Raw genomic sequence first — 19,313 nt, forward strand, 5'->3', positions numbered from 1 at the left:
ACATTCTAGAATCATCAAAGAAAGAGTTGAATGACATGTAGAGTCTCTCTGACTGGATGGAAACATCTTTCCGTCTGGCTCCTGGTCTGTAAGATACATTTTCTAAGTCTTTGCCTGCCACTAGTGCGTATTGGAAGACCGTGAGCATATTTGTCGAAGCTCTCCATCCACTAACACAATAGCAAAATACTGCAGATGCTGGAAATCTGAAATAACAACAGAAAATGCTGGAAACACTCAGCAGGCCAGGCAGCATCCGTGGAGAGAGAAACAGAGTTAACGTTTCAGGTCTGTGACTCTTCGTCAGAACTGGAAAAAGTTAGGGATGTAACAGGTTTTAAGCAGGTGCAGAGGCAGGGAAAGCGGGGGGTGGGGGGGGCGGCGGGGGAGGAAGGAACTAAAGGGACGGTCTGTGCTAGACTGGAAGGCAGGAGAAATAATGTTGCAAATGGGGATGGCAGAATCATCAACAGCTGCCGCCTGAAAAAATGGTCTGAAATTGTTGAACTCAATGTTGAGTCCAGAAGGCTGTAAAGTGCTTAATCGAAAGGTGAGGTGCTGTTCCTCAAGCTTACGTTGAGCTAACAGCTAGCTAATCGGAAGCAACACACCTGCGATTTTACAATGCGTACATGCTGGGGGACAGTCGAGGGGCTTGGAAAACCCACCCACCTAGTACATGGACACCGTAAGATGTTAGAAAAGAAGGTGATTGAATTTCTTGCCTTGAGTGGATTTGCCCACAGTATACAGATGGGTGAGGCCTGGATATTTCAAACTGACGCAGTTCAGAAACTCCTCTAAAGCAGTGTGATTGTGATGAGTAAAGTCCGGTTTGCATAGTTTCTTCCTCAGTGTCCAGTCTACAGCCACTGCTGTATAATTTTCACCGATACCCTGCAGAAGCACATTATTTTCTTGGGGCTCGTAACCTATGGCAGAAACCTGCAATTGGAAAGATGTAGAAAATGAGCAACTGAGAATATTTCCTCTGTGCTGCATGAGGTGTAACAACAACTTGCATTTACGTAGCACCTTCAACATAGGAAAACATCCCAAGGTTCTTCATAACAAAATCGTAAACCTGTTGTTTCAACAAGCGCACAAAGGACATCTTCCATATTGCTTTCTAAATGCAAGATGTGTTTTAATAATGGATTGAAAGGCAATCATTTTTTTGTGTAATGTTACTTCCCCCACACACACTCACAATACTCACCCAGAGGTAAAGCCTGGATCTAAGGTGTCACAGCAAGGAGAAGTGTTTCTCTGTATATTGCAGTGTTTCTCTGTATATTGCAGTGTTTCTCTGTGTATTGCAGTGTTTCTCTGTATATTGCAGTGTTTCTCTGTATATTGCAGTGTTTCTCTGTATATTGCAATGTTTATCTGTATATTACAATGTTTCTCTATATTACAGTGTTTCTCTGTATATTACACAGTGTTTCTCTGTAAACTTTCTTTATGTTACACATTTCCCTCTATTTTTCCTATTAATACTTGATCAGTTTCCTGTACCTTTTCCATGTACGTATAAGTGAAAACTTGCTGCAGTTTCTGAGGCAACAAAACTGTTGTCAGATTTTGCTAATTAGTAAAGAAGTGCCATTTATTTCAGTGTCCAGCTGTGGAGCCATTTTAGATGCTAGGAACATGAGGCTATTTTTAAAATCAGACAGAAAACAATGTGAGTCCCAAACACTGCTGATTTGGTCATTATGCAGTTACGCTTCTTGTGTCCAATTTCAGCACAATTTCTTCCTGTAAAATAGGGGGATAGGCAATAATCAGCCCTTTTACTTGTACCTTAATCCAGTAGTTTCCTGGGACAAGGATCCTGTAATATTCACCGTTTTGTGTAGAGGTGAAAGGAACAATATTCTCTCTGCCTTCAACCTGGATCTGAGCGTTGTCAATGGGATTGCCGTTTTCATCGAGGATTTGCCCTTTAATACCTGTCACGTTTACCAAAGACACAAAGTGCCAATTATTCGTCTTTGAGGAATCAGTCTCTCCCCATCTAGTCTACATCAACCCTGCTTCATAAATTTAACAGAGATTCAACATGTGTCCAGAAAAATTGGAGGACAAGGGGGAGCAGAGTCAAATAATACGTCCTCAGATCGTCATGAAAAAAGGAAAATGAGATTTTAACTAGAGGATCTTACGCATCGACTATTAAGAGGTTTGTGTATTTTCAAATCTTTACTGAATCAATGGCATTAAACATATAATTGATATCTATATTCCTATATATAGAATCCTTGAGTTGGTAATGAGGAAACAGTAATGCCTGTTACTGTTACTGCCTCCACAGGGTGGCACTGGAATCTCTGAAACCCAGTATGACAGGAGCTCCTGTTATCCTTAGTTGCCCCAGAAGGGGCGCTGTAACCTCTCTCAGCCTGTCACAACAAACACAGCTAAAAGCCCTACAACCTCCTCCGACTGTCCATCAGCAATAGGTGTCACACGAAGTGCATGCTTGCTCTACGTGCATAGCGCCCGTGTCACTGTTTCAGGCACTCCGTCATCTTACTGACACCAGACTTTGATAAGATCAGTGATGTACAGCACATCATTTGTAAGTCAGTAAGAACAACTACAACGATCGGTATTCTGCCTGTGGAAAAACACCTCAGAACACTTAACAAGAGGAAGCGGAAGGTGATGAGCAGGAGGAAGATTGCGATTAAGGTGGAGGTGGTGGGTTGGGGGGGGAAAGAGTGCCGTTGAATGAACCCATGGTCGAACAGATAGATTTTTAAGACGTTTTTGAAAGAAGGAAAAGGGAAGGAAGGGAGAGGGCTCTGGAAAGCAGTTGCATAGGACTCAAAGGTTGGTTTCTGATGGTGGAACAGAGAGTGAATGGAGGGTAAGAACATAAGAAATTGGAGCAGGAGTAGGCCACATGGCCCCTCGAGCCTGCTCCACCATTCAATAAGATCATGGCTGATCCTCTACCTCAACTTCACTTTCCCGCCTGATCCCCATATCCCTTGATTCCATTAGTGTCCAAAATCCTAACAAATTCAGTCTTGAATATACTCAATGACTTGAGCCTCCACAGCCCTCTGGGGTAGAGAATTCCAAAGATTCACCACCCTTTGAGTGAAGAAATTTCTCCTCATCTCAGTCCTAAATGGCCGACCCCTTATCCTGAGACTGTGACCCCTGGTTCTAGACTCTCCAGCCAGGGGGAAACAGCCTCTCAGCATCTACCCTGTCAAGCCCTCTAAGAATTGTATACGTTTCAATGAGATCACCTCTCAGTCTTCTAAACTCCAGAGAGTATCGGCCCATTCTACTCAATCTCCTCATAAGACAACCCTCTCATCCCAGGAATCAATCTCGTGAACCTTTGCTGCACCATCTCCAAGGCAAGTATATCCTTCCTTGGATAAGGAGACCAGAACTGTGCACAGTACTCCAGGTGTGGCCTCACCAAAGCCCTGTACAATTGTAGCAAGACTTCCTTACTCTTATACTCCAACCCCCTTGCAATAAAGGATAACATATCATTTGCCTTCCTAATTGCTTGCTGTCCCTGCATGTTAACTTTAGGAGCAGTAAACCAGTTGGGGGGGGGGGGGCAGAGGGTGTGGCCTAGGATGTGGGGTCGGAGAAGATCACTCAGATAAGGAACAACATTTTAATCCTGACTGCAACATCCCGCTCACACACCAATTGTTTTTTTATCATCATCCCTAGATAAATAAAACTTTGCCTCAAGGCACTGACAACCAGCCACACATGACAAGTCTGAGCAGAAGCTTCACAGAGGATGAATAGTACATCAGCGATCTTATCAACGCCTGGTGTCAGTGAGATGACAGAGTGCCTGAAAACTCTGATGTTGGGATTTTTTTTTATTAACACTGCCGATTCTGCACTTCAGCAGAATGAGTAATGGCTATCTGCGTGAACAGGGATTAAATCTGTGCGATGTGAGAAGATCCGGCCAGTAAGTCGCAACTTCGCTGAAGGACGTACTGCAAAGCTTCGCCCTTTCACAACTTAACCCAACGCACCAAAAAGACCATCACTGCACTCTGAATATGTGAAGCGGAGATCTTGATCATCCTGCCGCCAGTGAGCTTTATTTACCTGTCAGCAGGACAAATGATGTGTTGTGGCCATCGCTCAGAAACCTGCGTTTTCACTCGGAGGCTTTTTATGAATAATTGAGACACTCGGGCAGCAAACCGCACAGGGGCACAGCTTTCCATCTTTTGCTTCAAGTGGAGGGATTTGTCAGTTTTTTGTCGTGGAATATTGCCCTCCCTGTCAACCAACGCCAGGGTAAATTCAGTCGTCCCATGTTCGCAGGGAGCTCGGGATGCAGAATTGGCACCGCAGTGTTGTGGCCAATGTTGCCGCTAAGCTGTGCGGCCGTGTGGTCATCTGCAATGCCCCGCCCAGGCCGCCCACCGGCATTTTTTAAAATTAGTTTTTATGGGATGTGGGCGTCGCTGGCAAGGCCAGCATTTATTGACCATCCCTAATTGCCCTTGAGAAGGAGCCTCCTTCTTGGGCCGCTGCAGTCCGTGTGGTGAAGGTACTCCCACAGTGCTGTCAGGGAGGGAGTTCCAGGATTTTGACCCAGCGACGATGAAGGATCGGCGATATACTTCTAAGTCAGGATGATGTGTGACTTGGAGGGGAACTTGGAGGTGGTGGTGTTCCCATGCGCCTGCTGCCCTTGTCCTTCTAGGTGGAAGAGGTCGTGGGTTTGGGAGGTGCTGCCGTAGAAGCCCTGGCAAGTTGCTGCAGTGCATCTTGTAGATGGTACACACTGCAGCCATGGTGCACTGGTGGTGGAGGGAGTGAATGTTTAAGGTGGTAGAGGGGGTGCCAATCAAGCGGGCTGCTTTGTCCTGGATAGTGTTGAGCTTCTTGAGTGTTGTTGGAGCTGCACTCATCCAGGCAAGTGGAGAGTATTCCATCACACTCCTGACTTGTGCCTTACATTTACACTGTAGATACCGCACCTGCACAGAAATCTGAATGGGCCATGCTTTGCGGGGAGGCAGACTGTGTAGGAGGCAATGCAGCTCACGGGGGACGCTGGTTGTGGCCCTCTCTCTGATCCGTGCTCCCTTGAAGTGTGGCTCCGTGCTGGGAGTGCGGGATCAGAGAATCTGCTCTTACAGCTTCAGCTCGGGCCAGTTGGCCATGTTCTCAGAAGGTTGCGGGGTTTTTAACCCCACTTCGGTACCTGAGCACATAATCTCGGCTGGCACTTCAGCGGAGTACCGAGGGAGTGCTACGTTTTCAGAGATACCGGCCCTTCAGGTGAGATATGAAACGTAGAGGCCCCTTCTGTCTGTTCAGGTGGATTTTAAAGATCCTGTGACACTATTCGAAGAAGAGCCGGAGGTCCTCCTGGTGTCCTGGCTAGCATTCCACCCTGATCTATTACCACCAAAAGCAGATAAACGGGTCATTCGTATCATGTTTGAAATTTGTTCTGAGCATGTGGGCAACACAGGCGAGGATGAATTTATTGCCCATCCCTAGTTTTAAAAAAATGTGCATTTATATAGCACCTTTCACATCGTCCCAAAGCACTTTGCAGCCAATGAAGTACTTTTTGAAGTGTAGTCACTGTTGTAATGCAGGAAACGTGGCAGCCAATTTGCGCACAGCAAGCTCCCACAAACAGCAATGCGATAATGACCCTTGACATTCAACGGCATTGCCATTGCTGAATCCCCCACCATCAACATCCTGGGGGTCACCATTGACCAGAAACTTAACTGGACCAGCCACATAAATACTGTGGCAACAAGAGCAGGTCAGAGGCTGGGGAATTCTGCGGCAAGTGTCTCACCTCCTATCTCCCCAAAGCCTTTCCACCATCTACAAGGCACAAGTCAGGAGTGTGATGGAATACTCTCCACTTGCCTGGATGAGTGCAGCTCCAACAACACTCAAGAAGCTTGACACCATCCAGGACAAAGCAGCCCACTTGATTGGCACCCCATCCACCACCTTAAACATTCACTCCCTTCACCACCGGCGTACTGTGGCTGCAGTGTGTACCATCTACAAGATGCACTGCAGCAACTCACCAAGGCTTCTTCGACAGCACCTCCCAAACCAGCAACCTCTACCACCTAGAAGGATAAGGGCAGCAGGTGCACGGGAACACCACCACCTTCTCAAGGGCAACTAGGGATGGGCAATAAATGCTGGTCTTGCCAACGACGCCCACATCTCATGAATGAATTTTTTAAAATCATCTGTTTTAGGTGTTGATTGAGGGATAAATTTTGCCAAGGCACCGGGAGAACTCCCCTGCTCTTCTTTGAATAGTGTTGTGGGATCTTTTACATCCACCTGAGAGGGCAGACTGGGTCTCGGAATAACATAGCATCATAGAGTAGTACAACACAGAAGGAGGCCATTCTGCCCATCTCATCCGAAAGATGCCCCTGAGACGCTGGCAGTGAACCATCTCCCCATACTGTTACAATGTTTGTTATGATGGTGCGCCCACGTTGGCGTTAGATAGGGAATTCCAGGATATTGACTCAGGGACAATGAAGGAATGGCAATACAGGAAACTTTCGATTTACCGGCACCTAAATAACCGGAAATCTCGGTTAACCGGCAAAATTCAGGAGTAGGTTCAGGTAACTTTTATTACTTGCCTTCCTCCATTTGTTGCTGTGCAAGGGTGTGGCTGCAGCTATTGCTAAGCTACAGAGATGCTTGCAACTTGTGGCCATTGTTCTGAAGCTGTTGCTAAGCAACAGGGTTTGTTGCTTTATACGGAGCTCTGAGCTCCGTATCTTTTACTATAGCGTTCGGTTATCCGGAATTTTTGATGAACCGGCACCACGTCGGTCCCGTCCGTGCCGAATAAAAAAAAGTTTCCTGTATGTTGCCAAGTCAGGATAATAGAATCATAGAAATTTACAGCACAGAAGGAGGCCATTCAGCCCATCTTGTCCGTGCCGGCCGACAAAGAGCTATCCACCCTAATCCCACTTTCCAGCACGTGGTCCGTAGCCTTGTAGGTTACGGCACTTCAAGTGCATATCCAAGTACTTTTTAAATGTGATGAGGGTCTCTGCTTCTACCACCCTTTCAGGCAGTGAGTTCCAGACCCCCACCACTCTCTGGGTGAAAAGATTTCTCCTCAACTCCCCTCTAAACTTCTGACCAATTACTTTAAATCTATGCCCCCTGGTTATTGACCTCTCTGCCAAGGGAAGTGGGTCCTTCCTATCCACTCTATCCAGGCCCCTCATAATTTTATACACCTCAATAAGGTCTCCCCTCAGCCTCCCCTGTTCCAAAGAAAACAATCCCAGCCTATCCAATCTTCATATATGACTTGGAGGAGAACTTGAGAAGTAATGGTGTCATTGCTGTTTGTGGGACCTTACAACGCGTAAGTTGACCGCCTCATTTGCCTGTATAGGCACAGTGACAGAACCTCAAAAGTAATTAGTTGCTTGCAAAGCATCCAGCAAGATGTGATAAGGGTATAGAAATGCAAGTTCTTTCATTCTTTCGTACCAAACAGTCACTGGGTCCAAAATTAACTTGGCGAATAACAGGCAATGTTTCCTGATGCAATGACGAAAAACACCTTGTGCTGCCAACCGTTTTGTGAGGTCTCTGGAGGAGCTCAAGCTATTTTCAGTACCAACTTCATCTGAACGATGCCATCCGCAGTGCAACGGTACTGCTGGGCATGAGTGGGAAGCCAACAGGAAAAGGTGGACGCTTGACAATGATACCATCAGACAAGTGCCCTCATACAATTTCTTCCTTGCCAGCAAGAATATTGATGGTATAAGGATTCTTTTTGCATCGACTCAATTTGCATGTCCAACAACTGGTCAGTTGTTTGCAAAATAGCTTGAATGTGAAGAGAGAAGTAGATAACCAAAAAAAAGTGTAAAACATTGAAAAGTTGTAAGTGGCATTTCACTGTGTAAGGCCTTTTGCAAAGCATTGCCAGTGATGGGGTAGCGCTCCATTGTGCAGGGAGGTCCGTGAACTGAATGTTGCAACACACAGGGAGTCCTTCGGATAAAAAAAGCTCATCATTTCACAGCGTGGCTTAGAATCATAAAATCTCACAGCACAGAAGGAAGCCATTCGGCCCATCATGCCTGTGCATGAGCTTGCTTTGGATTGAAGTGACCTGGCCAGCAGGAAGAGTTGTAAGGTAGAATTTCTGTGTATCATTTACCCAGATGTATTTGCCTCATAAATTCCACCATTGCTGCCTTATTCTCGTCCCAAAGTTGTGGTAGTTTATCAGCTTGTGGGTATTTACAACAGGCCAGCTCCAGTGTTATGTCCAGGCATCGACCCCACACGTAGTTATAATCCTGCATCCCACCTGTGAAACAAAGAGAAGTGCGTCAGAATTTTGCTTTAAAACTGTTGTTTCCTTCTCCCCTTGTCTCCTAAAGGTGCTGACTACTCCTGTGCACCATTCCATGGGCACAGGCAGCCCTTCAGTACCTCCAGCCAAGCAGGTGGGAGCCGAGGTAATGAATGTCATTAGGCTAGTTGACCACAGGAGGTGCTACAATTGAGGCCAATCCGCGTGTGAACACTATCCGGTACCCTGCCTGATATTTCCCTTCCCTAGGCAAGGGTTGCTGCGGCAATTGTACCTCCTCAATTAATATCCCAGTTGAGACTCAGCATAGATCGCGGTCTTAGATCTGCGACCATCCTTGTCCGGATAACTCATGCATTTCGGCAGGTGAATAGAACAATATTGACACCGGTGATTGATTTTACCCATGCTTGTATGACGGTAACCTTATACTACAGAGTAGAATGACACATCATTATCATAGGACGCCTGGGAATCCCTGGCCCAAGACCACACAAAGTGGAGAAGCATCCGGGAAGGCGCCAAACACCTCGAGTCTCTTGGCCGGGAGCAAGCGGAAGCCAAGCGCAGGCAGCGCAAGGAGCGCACGTCAACCCAAGCACCCCACCCACCCGCCCCTTCAACCACCATCTGCCCCACCTGTGACAGAGACTGTAGGTCCCGCATTGGACTCATCAGTCACCTGAGAACTCATTTTTAATGTGGAAGCAGGTCATCCTCGGTTCCGAGGGACTGCCTAAGAAGAACAACTACGGAGTAGAATGACACATCACTACCATAGGACAGCAACCATCACACACCTTAGAGATCAGGCATGCATATCACTACCATTTGGCCATGGGCCATGTAACTTTGGGGGGGGGGGGGGGGTCGGTTCTGAGTAAAGGCCAGGCACTTCCTCACTGTCAGAGTCCCCAGGGTGTCCCTGCTCCCTCTCCAGGGTCTGATTTAAGCCAACTTTGACAACAACAACACCTTGCATTTATATAGCGCCTTTAACATAGTAAAACATCCCAAGGCGCTTCACAGGAGCGTTATCAAACAAAATTTTGACACCAAGCCACATAAGGAGATATTAGCGCAGAGGACAATGAGGTAGGTTTTAAGGAGCGTCTTAAAGGAGGAAAGAAAGGTAGAAAGGCGGAGAGAGGTTTAGGGAGGGAATCCCAGAGCTTCGGGCCCAGGCAGCTGAAGGGACAGCCGCCAATGGTGGAGCGATGGAAATCAGGGATGCTCAAGAGGCCAGAATTGGAGGAGCGCTGAGATCTCGGGCAGTCCCGCAAGCAAGTTGCTCTCTTTGCAGTTGATTTACAACAGAGGCAGACAGTTGAGGGAGTTTACCCAGAAATGTATATAAAAATTTGAGTAAAGGAAATTTGCTAAGACTAAAGACTAAGGGGGGGATTTTAACTCAGGTGCGGGATGGTGTCGTGTTATCCGAATTTCGTGTTTCCCACACGAATCTAAATGGATGTGGGAGATTGACGCAATTTTAACTGATCAATTGATTTCCAACGTGTGGGAAGCCTTTGCAAATGGGTTTTTCATGACTGAAAGTCCCCTCAGATGACGTCATCATTGCTGCTGCATTTAAGGTCCACAGCAAGCCTTGCTTCTTCTGCAGACTGCCAAGCTTCTTGACTGTGCAGTGTGAGGGAGCTGCAGCAAAAATGACAAGCGGGAGGGCAAGATCAGCTCCTCGCTTTGACGAGGCGGCACTGCAGGCATTAGTCGATGGGGCTAGGGCCAACAGGGTGGTCCTGTTCCCTTCATCAGGGAGGAAGAGGCCTCCCACTCAGACCAAGGCAGTGCGGATGCAGGTGGCTGAGGAGGTCAACTCCTTGGGAGTCACCCGCAGAACCTGGATACAGTGCAGGAAAAGATTTCATGACCTTCAGCGCACTGGAAAAGTGAGTATGAATTTCCCATCACCCTCAATCTAATCCCCATTGCCTTTCCTCACCAGCACTCAGCTTTAGCAATCTCTTCCTCCACATCCCACTTGACACTGACATCCATGCACCCTTACCCATTCCCTCTCTCTCTATGCTCACATTCACATAACTATTCGACCATGCAGCCCTCACACTCCCTATCACTCTGATGCTTTCAACACAACTGACAACACACAGGGAGGGCCCTTGGTCTTGCAACCTCATTCCATTTTTGTCTCCTTCTAAGTATCTATGCTATGCAATCTCTACACTCACTCCTTCATCCTCACTCAACCTCCACTTGTCTCCCTCATTGCAGGAAAAGAGAGCTCACAACAAAAGAGAGTGAGCCAGGACAGGAGGAGGGACAGCCTCAATAGCCCACCTGACCCACTGGGAGGAGGCCGTCCTGGAAATTATGGGAATAGAGGATGATTTGCGCGTGGGGGATGGACAGACGGGTGTAACACAGCAAGCTGGTGACAGAAAAGTTTCCCATCTCTCTCTTTGACATGGCATGAGTCACTGATAATGATTGTGAAGCTGTAACTGATGGACTTATGAGCATCTGCAAAAAGCTATGTGCATGTAGCCTTTGCATCACATCTCTGACTCTTTCCTTTACTCCCCCACAGGACCATCACAAGCATCCGTCCCCTCTAGCCAGGAAGAAGAGGCTGAGCAGCCAGACTCCTCAGAGGAAGCTGCAACCTCTGAGGGCGCAGCGTCAGCAGAATTCAGCGCACCCAGCACTAGCGCAGACACTCACACCTCGGTGGGACTTTCAGGACATAGAGTAGTGTTGTCACCTGGTGTATCACAGCTCACAAGTGAGCATCAGCAGATTGTGGAGACAGGGACAGCAGTGGAGAGTCCTAGTCGGAGGGCGCAGGAGTCTGCCAGCTCGGCTCAGCAGCATGTCGACCCTCTGCCTCTGGGTCCATCCATAAGATCAGAGGTGATGAAACTCCAGGCACAGATGCAGGAGTATCTGGCAGGTTTTGTCTCTAGGGTCGCTGCGAGCATGGAGCGAATGGAGGAGTCCATAGCGAACATGAGCAGAGCCTTTGTGGAGTCATTGGCACATGAACGCATCACCACGGAAAGGATGGCAACCTCCGTGGAAAGGATGGCTACCATAGAGGAGAGGATGGCTACGGCAGAGGAGAGGATGGCTACGGCCATGGAGGAGCTTAGTCGCCAGGGTATGGAAAACATGGTCATTGTTCAGAATAGAATGACATCTCTTGAGGAGCGATGGGCATCTATTGAACAGAGAAACCAAACCTTCATGGAAGTCCTTCTGAGTAGGACCGCCATTGCAGATACGGGTCCCCATGGCCCCCCTGATGTGCAGCAAGGTGCTCTCCAGCCACTTCCAGGCGCTGGCCCCTTCTGGCCTGTGCAGCTTCAGGTGGATGAGCAGCAGTCTGGCGCTCCTGTTGCTGCTGCTGTTCCTGGTTCTGCTGCTGCCGCGGCTGGTGCTCGAGCTCCTCTAATGCCCAGATGGGAAGGAAATAAATGGCTCCCATGCTTCTGGTATATGCCTCCGTTGAGGAAGCGCTGAGTGAAGGTGGCGAGAGGGGTTTCCCAGGAGGTCACACTGGAGATGGGTGTGAGGCTGCAACCTTCCACAGGTGTGGTTAAGCCTTCTAAAAGTTGCCCCAGACCTGAGACCACTAAGTCCTGCCACCTGCAAATCATGGCTGATCAAATCTCCTATTTAATGGTTGACCTGCAGTTGATAGTCAGCAATCCAATAGTGCTCCCGCCAGGTTTCACATTCGTGTTTCCCACCAGGCGTGTTTCATGTGGGAAAAGGGTTAAATTCACAAGGGCCTTTCAAAATAGGATTATAGAGGCCATTTAGTGGTTGTTAAGGGCCTTAACGACCAGTCCCGCCTGTTGGATGCGGGACGGAGTCGGGACCATCAGACATGACTGAGTTAAAATTGCTCGGAGTCGGGAACCAGGCGGTGGGGCGGGGGGCGGGGGGGGGGGGGGGAGGTCCCGCCCTCCAGTTTTTGCGATTTTAGCCCCCTGCACACCTCCAAACCCGCCTCCATGGCTCAATGAAAATCGAGCCCTAAGTATCAAGAACATTGAGTGTTCCAGTGATGAGCCAAGCCTGCAGGGCAAATGGTGCACAATCCTCTCCTTGGTACTTGAGAGCTTTTATCATTTTCTTTGTAGACAGCTGGAGCAAAGTAACTTGACAAATAAATTATTTATGTTCAGCTCTGAGAGGTTGCTACAGGGTGGAATAGTTTCAGGGATGAGATTTAAACACAAGATTGGAAAGAAGTGGCAATTTACGGCATTTTAAATAATCAGAATTTAGCTTCCGAGCCAAGCATCTGTCTCCGTCCAAATCCCAAATCGTCTACTTATCCACCTTTTTTGAAATTTCTTCTCTCAGATTTGGAAAGCTGTTTACAAATAAAAACACAAGGGGGCAAGATTTCCCCTGTGATTTCCCCATGAGCCCATCCTTTATAAAAAGGGTTTAGGATTCTGTTTATACAAACGCAGGGGGGAATTCTTCCCACAGTGGCTTCCTCTATATGCAGATGTAAAGTTCAAAACTGATCTTTTTTTTTAAAGCGATCCAATTACCTGATGACAGCGATTATCCCAAGCTCGACAGACGGAAGTGTGCTTCTAATGCAGTACAAGGCAGAGGAGGGCCGTATAACTCACTGACCATAAACATCTTCAACTGCTGGTCAGGTGAGATTTACCCAGCGAGATTGGCAAGTTTCAAGGTCACTCAGTACTGTAGTTTGAACTCGGGCTCTCCTGCTCAGATCCCAGTGTCTTCTTTGTCCTGGTGGGACCCATTCCACCCACCCCCCTCCACCCCCCCACCCCTCCAATCCGCACTCAGTGACTGACTCTGCCAGGTTGTGTTGAGTGGAGCTAACCTAGTTATGTTGTTGGCTCTCCAGAGGGATATTTATTATGCTAATGTATTTGCACTTGCTCAACTGGCAGTGCTGCAGGCTGACGTGAGGAGGCGACAATGTAATTAGTGATCGGGAATTCTAATATCGCCAAAGCAGGCCCAGAGACCGCTTAAAAAAAAATTAAACCTACTGCTGAACACGGAACATTGCCTCCAAGTTAGTTCCAGATGAATCCATCCTTGGAAGAATGCGACCTGACGACGGCGCTGATTCAGATTGTAGAATTGGACATGTTTATGTTAAGTTACTATTTCACCTTGGACAGCAATCAGTACCGCACCAAGAACCATGGTGAAGGAGCTGGAATCCCTCTTGGACCGGTGGCCCGATTTCTATTCATCTTACCTCTAAAGGATGGTGTCCTTACCTTTCACTGCGTACCACACTGCTCCATTTGTAATCCCACCGGGGAATGTTGAGCCGCAGTGCTGTCCCGTAAACATGTTGGCGTGGTTGGTAGAGTAAACTGTTGAAATGTGTCTCAGTATGTCGTCATCTGGTGCCGTGCTGTAGGTTACATTTGGCAACATATCTACGGGCGGTTTAAAAAAAATAAAATCAGTTTTATGATTTGTTTTACATTTGAATTGAGTAGTACGGAGCTGAAGTTACCCCACTGTTACAGAATCATTGAATGATACAGCACTGAAGGCGGCCATTCGGCCCGTCGTGCCTGTGCCGGCTCTTTGAAAGTGCGATCCAATTAGTCCCATTCCCCAGCCCTTTCCAGATAACCCTGCAAATTTCTTTCCCTTCAAGTATGTATCCAATTCCCTTTTGAAAGTTACTATTATTGAATCTGCTTCCACCGTCCTTTCAGGCAAGGTATGCCAGATCATAACAACTTGCTGCCTCTGGTTCTTTTGCCAATTACCTTAAATCTGTGTCCTCTGTCTACCAACCTTTCTGCCACTGGAAACAACTTTTACTTATTTACTCTATCAAAATCCTTCATGAGTTTGAACATCTCTATTAAATCTCCCCTTAACCTGCTCTGCTCTAACGGAGTTTTCCATTTTGCACTACACTCAGTTTCTAAGAGCTAAAGTTGACAATTTGATTGACGGAATCCTTTTGTTGCTGGTGTCGAAAGCGTCCCACCCCACCAGGAATAGTTTAATTTTCTCCTTCTAGCAGTTGCTAGTGAGATGCAATCTTCCATTGCTGGGCTGTATTCCAGTGAATCTAGGGCCTGAGGCAGATGGAATTGTTTGAGTTTCACACTCGCATTACACATACCAGACTTGCAGTGTCAACCTCAGGTTTCTTCATACTCGGCTCTGAGGGGTGGCCAGTCAATATTAAACCTGACTTCAACTAAACTGCTACACTTTCATACTGGGTGACCCCAACTACCAGTAGCCGACTTAGAGTCCAATGGTCCACAAACCTTTCTTAAAGGCTGAAGTTCAAACAAAATAAAAAAGGGTTTATCTCTTAAAGTATCTCCATATAAATTCTGCAATGTTATCATAACTATAAAGGTTTCCAGATAATTATTTTATCCAACTCCTCCCCCCCCCAAAATAAATTCTTCATAATTGCAGACTGAGGCCAAATTCTAGATCTAATCATTTTGGCTCAGGAATCTGTAGCACTAATACACATCAGTAAAGCACAAACTCAAAGGGCTAAAAATTGAGTGACATGAATCAGTCATTCATGAAAGAAAGACTTATGAAATAATACTGAGCGGCCTACGGGTGGCGCTGTCCAGGGAGAGTATAACTACTCGGGCACGGGTCCAGCTTGCGCAGGACATTCTTAACAGGAACTAGTGAAGGACACAACTAGACCTCCATGTTGTAAAACAGTTGATTAAAGCTTTGTTTAACGCTTAGACCAAGTGCCTAGTGTAACATTTGCATATTGAATTATCATTGGCCCGCAGGCATCTGTAAGGAATACCTATTATATTCACATGTGATCACATGGTGAGTTGTCATTGGCCTGCAGGCATCTGTAAGGACTGCTATTGTTTTGAAGACCCAGGGGTCCTGACTCCATCTTGTCCCCACTGTGCTGTATGATTGAATTCACAGACCTGATGCTTCATAAAAGAGTTTAAACTGTAATACTCTGTTGTCCTGCAATTTATTATTTTTGTACAAAGTGTGCAAAACAAGACATGGTGTCAGAACAGGGATTTGAAATGGACATCGGTGGAGCTCCCTTGCCTCGAATGGATTGGGAATCTTTGAACTTACATAGAGAATGGCGCAAGTTCAAGCAACACGTGCAGTTGATATTCTCGGGTCTGCTGAAAAGCAAAGGGGAGGAAGAAAGATGCAGCTACCTACTCCTGTGGATTGGAGAAAAAGGGAGAGACATTTTTAACACATGGTCTCTCACCGCGGATGAAGCAATGGTACTGAAAAGTTATTTTGACCGTTTTGAATCATATGTGATGCCCAAGACAAATACAATATTCGCTCGGTACAAGTTTCAGGAGAAAGTACAAAGAGCTAGTGAGTCGTTTGAACAGTTCGTGACTGAGTTAAAACTGCTGGTAAAAAACTGTGAATATGCAGATAAAGATGAGATGGTCAGAGATCGCATCGTGTTTGGAATACATTCAGCTAAAGTGAGAGAGAAACTTTTGAATGTTGGGTTCGGGCTAACGCTGGACAAAGCTATGGACATAGCTAGATCGCACGAGATAGCCCAAGCACAGTTGAAAACCATAACCGGCGCCACGAGCAGTTCGTGTGAACAGACAGTGCACGCAGTTAATAGACACACACCAAAGAACACCGCCCAGAGAGCGTGTTTCAGAACAGAAAGAACAGAGAGAGTTCTAAAAATGAGCGACACAGACTTAAAATGCTTCAAAAACTGTGGATATTGTGGAAACAAGATGCACGGGGAAAAGGAGCAATGTCCTGCCAAAGGAAGGCAATGTGCTAAATGTGGTAAACGGAACCACTTTGCTAAAGTTTGCAGGGCTGTTTTTGGAAAAACAGTACACACAGTGAGTGACAGCCAAATGCCAGATAGAGAGCCAAATGCAGAGGAACTGTTTATTGATTCTGTGTCACAGAAAAAACAGATTTCAGAGACTGAGCAAGTCTTTGCCGATATTGAGATAGGAAAACAGGGCACAGAGCTTAGGTTTAAACTAGACACTGGAGCTCAGGTTAATGTAATTCCTCTGAGTGAGTATCACAGCTTGAAGGATGAGTGTGAGCTACAGCCCACCTCACGCAGACTGACCAGCTATGGGGGTGAGCAGCTCATTGTAAAAGGCGCATGCGTGATGAAATGCAAGTACAAGTACAAAGAAAGCGACATGATGTTGGATTTTTACATTGTTGACACTCAAGCACCTCCAGTGCTAGGTCTAAAGGCATGTTTAGACATGGACCTCGTCAAGCTAGTGCTATCATGATCTCATTATGTTCTTATGTTGGAGCCATCCAGGTTGCTGCTCTCTGCACCCTTTCACTCAACGTTACCCCACCAATGAATAAGTGGGATGCCCGTTTGTTTTTCCCAGAAAGGCTTTCTTAATCCTGCAGCCAGGGGGCAGAGGTCATCGCAGGAACATCAGGTTAGAATGTCAGCTCTGCCGAGACCTTAATGAAATGACTGGGACGGGAGGGATGAGGGGGACGGGGATTGGGGGGGGTGGGCTGGTGAGGTGATGTGGATACAGCACCACTGAGCAGCTCCTGTAGGTCAAAGGGTATTATTCTGCACTCTGACCTGGCTTCCTGTTGTCGTATGGGTAGTTGGCCACCACTGTTCCACCATGGAATGTTGCGGAGAGTAGGAAGGGCTCGCTCTGGATCCAGTCCACGACGGCTTGGGTCTCAAGCTGCCGTTGGACACGATTCTCTTCAAAAGCGTCAGGGAAATTCCGATTCAGGTCGAATCCATTTTTATTATAGCTGCAGAAATGAAAAACCCGAAGGCAGAAACGGTTATTACTGAAAGGGAACTTTAGCCTGTTCTTCAAAACGTTGAGGTGCAGCGATGTATTGACAGTGTTTCGGCGCACCACATGCTATGGTGGAGAAATCCAGCTGATAACACGGGACTCATGAAGGTAGGTGAATTGGAAAGACTGGCACCACTAGGAGTGCAGTGCGCTTGGAACACAAATTTATTTTTATAGGAATGTCATGATAATTTCTTCATCCGCCCAGCTCCCCCAGTTTATTTTAAAAATTCATTTATTTTAACTCCCTTAGGTCCAGCTTTATCGATCTAAATCTCGCTTCAGGACTCAACTCCACCATTGTTATTCTTTTTCCTAGCCCATTGCTCTCTCTCCCCCTCTCTCTTTCTTTGTGTCAATAGCATCTATAGGAATTAAGTTGTGCTTAAGAAAAAGTGATTCTGTGATAAGAAAAGCGCCACGCGATACTCGGCTTGAAAACCATTTTTTTCTTCTCCCCTCGTCGAGCATCCGACTGTGCAGTTGTATATAAAGCCCGTCTATCAAACACCACTGGTCCTGCACACAATCCTTCTCACCCACACCGCTTCAGGATTGGTCAAGAACCATTAATACTTGCTACGGGTGGTGGGGTGGGGCTGAGCGTTAGCACTATCGGGAACAGGGCACAAATGTAGCTTTAGTCCCTTCTTTGCTCAGCTTGGCCCCCCTGGGCCATGCCAAGTGGGGAGGGGGAAATCAGACAAGAAAGTTTTGCCTTCGAAGTCCCCAGCACCTCCTGGTGGCCGGTTACACAGGAACATTGGCTGCGGCCTGGGAGCAGGCCATCTGCCCAACTTTTCAGCAGCAGAGACACCAAAGCCCAGGGAGCCAAATGGTGAGAGATAATTTACAAAAACAAGGAGAGAGATCCATCAAAATAAAAAGGAAAGGATATTAATCAAACTATGTCTCTGGCTGTTCCTTTGCATTGTGTTGCCTTGACTTCAGGTTGTGATGTTCTTCGCCCCAAGGCGCCTTCAGCAGCCTAGGCCCGAAGCTCTGGAATTCCCTGCCTGAACCTCTCCGCCTCTCCACCTGTCTCTCCTCCTTTAAGATGCTCCTTAAAACATACCTCTTTGACCAAGCGTTTGTCCTAATATTTCCTCATGTGGCTCGGTGTCAATCTTTGTCTGATTGCGCTCCAGTGAGGCGCCCTGGGACGTTTTACTACGTTAAAGGCGCGGTATAAATACAAGTTGTTGATGTTCCTCGCCTTGCCCTTCTGACACGGTGTCTGTGCTTGATGGTGGGATGGGGTGGAGGGGAGGACTGGTGAGGGAAGCGGTGACGTTGACAGCAGGGCAGAAACGTGCAGCAGACTTTGGAGAATTTCTCTCGGTTCAGTCAGTGTTCTCACGCTGTACCTTTCTCAGAGAGTAAGGGGTCGATTTTCATTAAGCTGTCGGGAAGGAAGCGGGACTTCAACTTTCAGGTTTTAGACCCGCCTACATCGACGTCCGGCCAATCCACGCGATTTTCCCTTGATTGACCTTGTTGAGCCCGCCCAGCGGGCTCAGCAGGCCAATTAAGGGCCACCCGGCAACAGGTGATGTCACAGACTGAAACTTCATCTGTCAAGAGGTCTTGACAGATGAAATATCAGTGTTTCACAGCTGTTTGAAGCTGTCAAACACTGACAGTCTGACTTCTAACCTGAGTCCTTCTACACAGACTCAGTTAGAACTCTCACCGGCACTAAAAGCTGAAGGCTGTCACTTTTGACAGATCGCAGCCATTCAGCTTTCGGTGCCAGCTGAGTGATGGACTCCAGACGCCTACAGGAAGAAAGGCTGTTAAGGTAAGTACAGGTAATTTAATCTTCTTTACACACTTTAGACACACCAAACACACTTACCTTTGCACTCATGCACCCATCACTCACCTGAACACCGACATCGCGACCCCTCCAAATCCTTCAACCCGACGGCCCACCTGCTCTAACCTGGCGTGGTTTGGAGCCGTCGGGAATCCCACACGACACCCCTCAAAATAGGGATTAGGCTAAAAACTGCCTGTTAACTACCTGTTAACAGGCAGTTAATTGGCACTAATCCCTTCCCGCCTCGGGTCGGCGGGTTCCAGTGCGGGGCGGGTACCCG

At 47.2% G+C, this 19,313-nt stretch overlaps 1 protein-coding gene across 1 annotated transcript in view; it reads right to left on the bottom strand.

Moving 5' to 3' along the window:
* The window catches only part of LOC147102416 (carboxypeptidase D-like), a 256,138-nt gene that overhangs the window by 192,239 nt on the left and 44,586 nt on the right, over positions 1-19,313 (bottom strand). Inside the window, exons 5-9 of the mRNA XM_085964833.1 lie at positions 16,977-17,161; positions 13,639-13,803; positions 8,213-8,365; positions 1,807-1,955; positions 726-945 (exon numbers count right to left, since the gene is read on the bottom strand). Of these exons, the coding sequence (XP_085820959.1) occupies positions 726-945; positions 1,807-1,955; positions 8,213-8,365; positions 13,639-13,803; positions 16,977-17,161 (872 nt within the window). The remainder of the gene's footprint in view (positions 1-725; positions 946-1,806; positions 1,956-8,212; positions 8,366-13,638; positions 13,804-16,976; positions 17,162-19,313) is intronic.

This window comes from Somniosus microcephalus, chromosome 22, assembly GCF_052327205.1.
Source record: "Somniosus microcephalus isolate GS21.2 chromosome 22, FLI_Smic_1.0, whole genome shotgun sequence".
Lineage (NCBI taxonomy): Eukaryota > Metazoa > Chordata > Chondrichthyes > Squaliformes > Somniosidae > Somniosus > Somniosus microcephalus.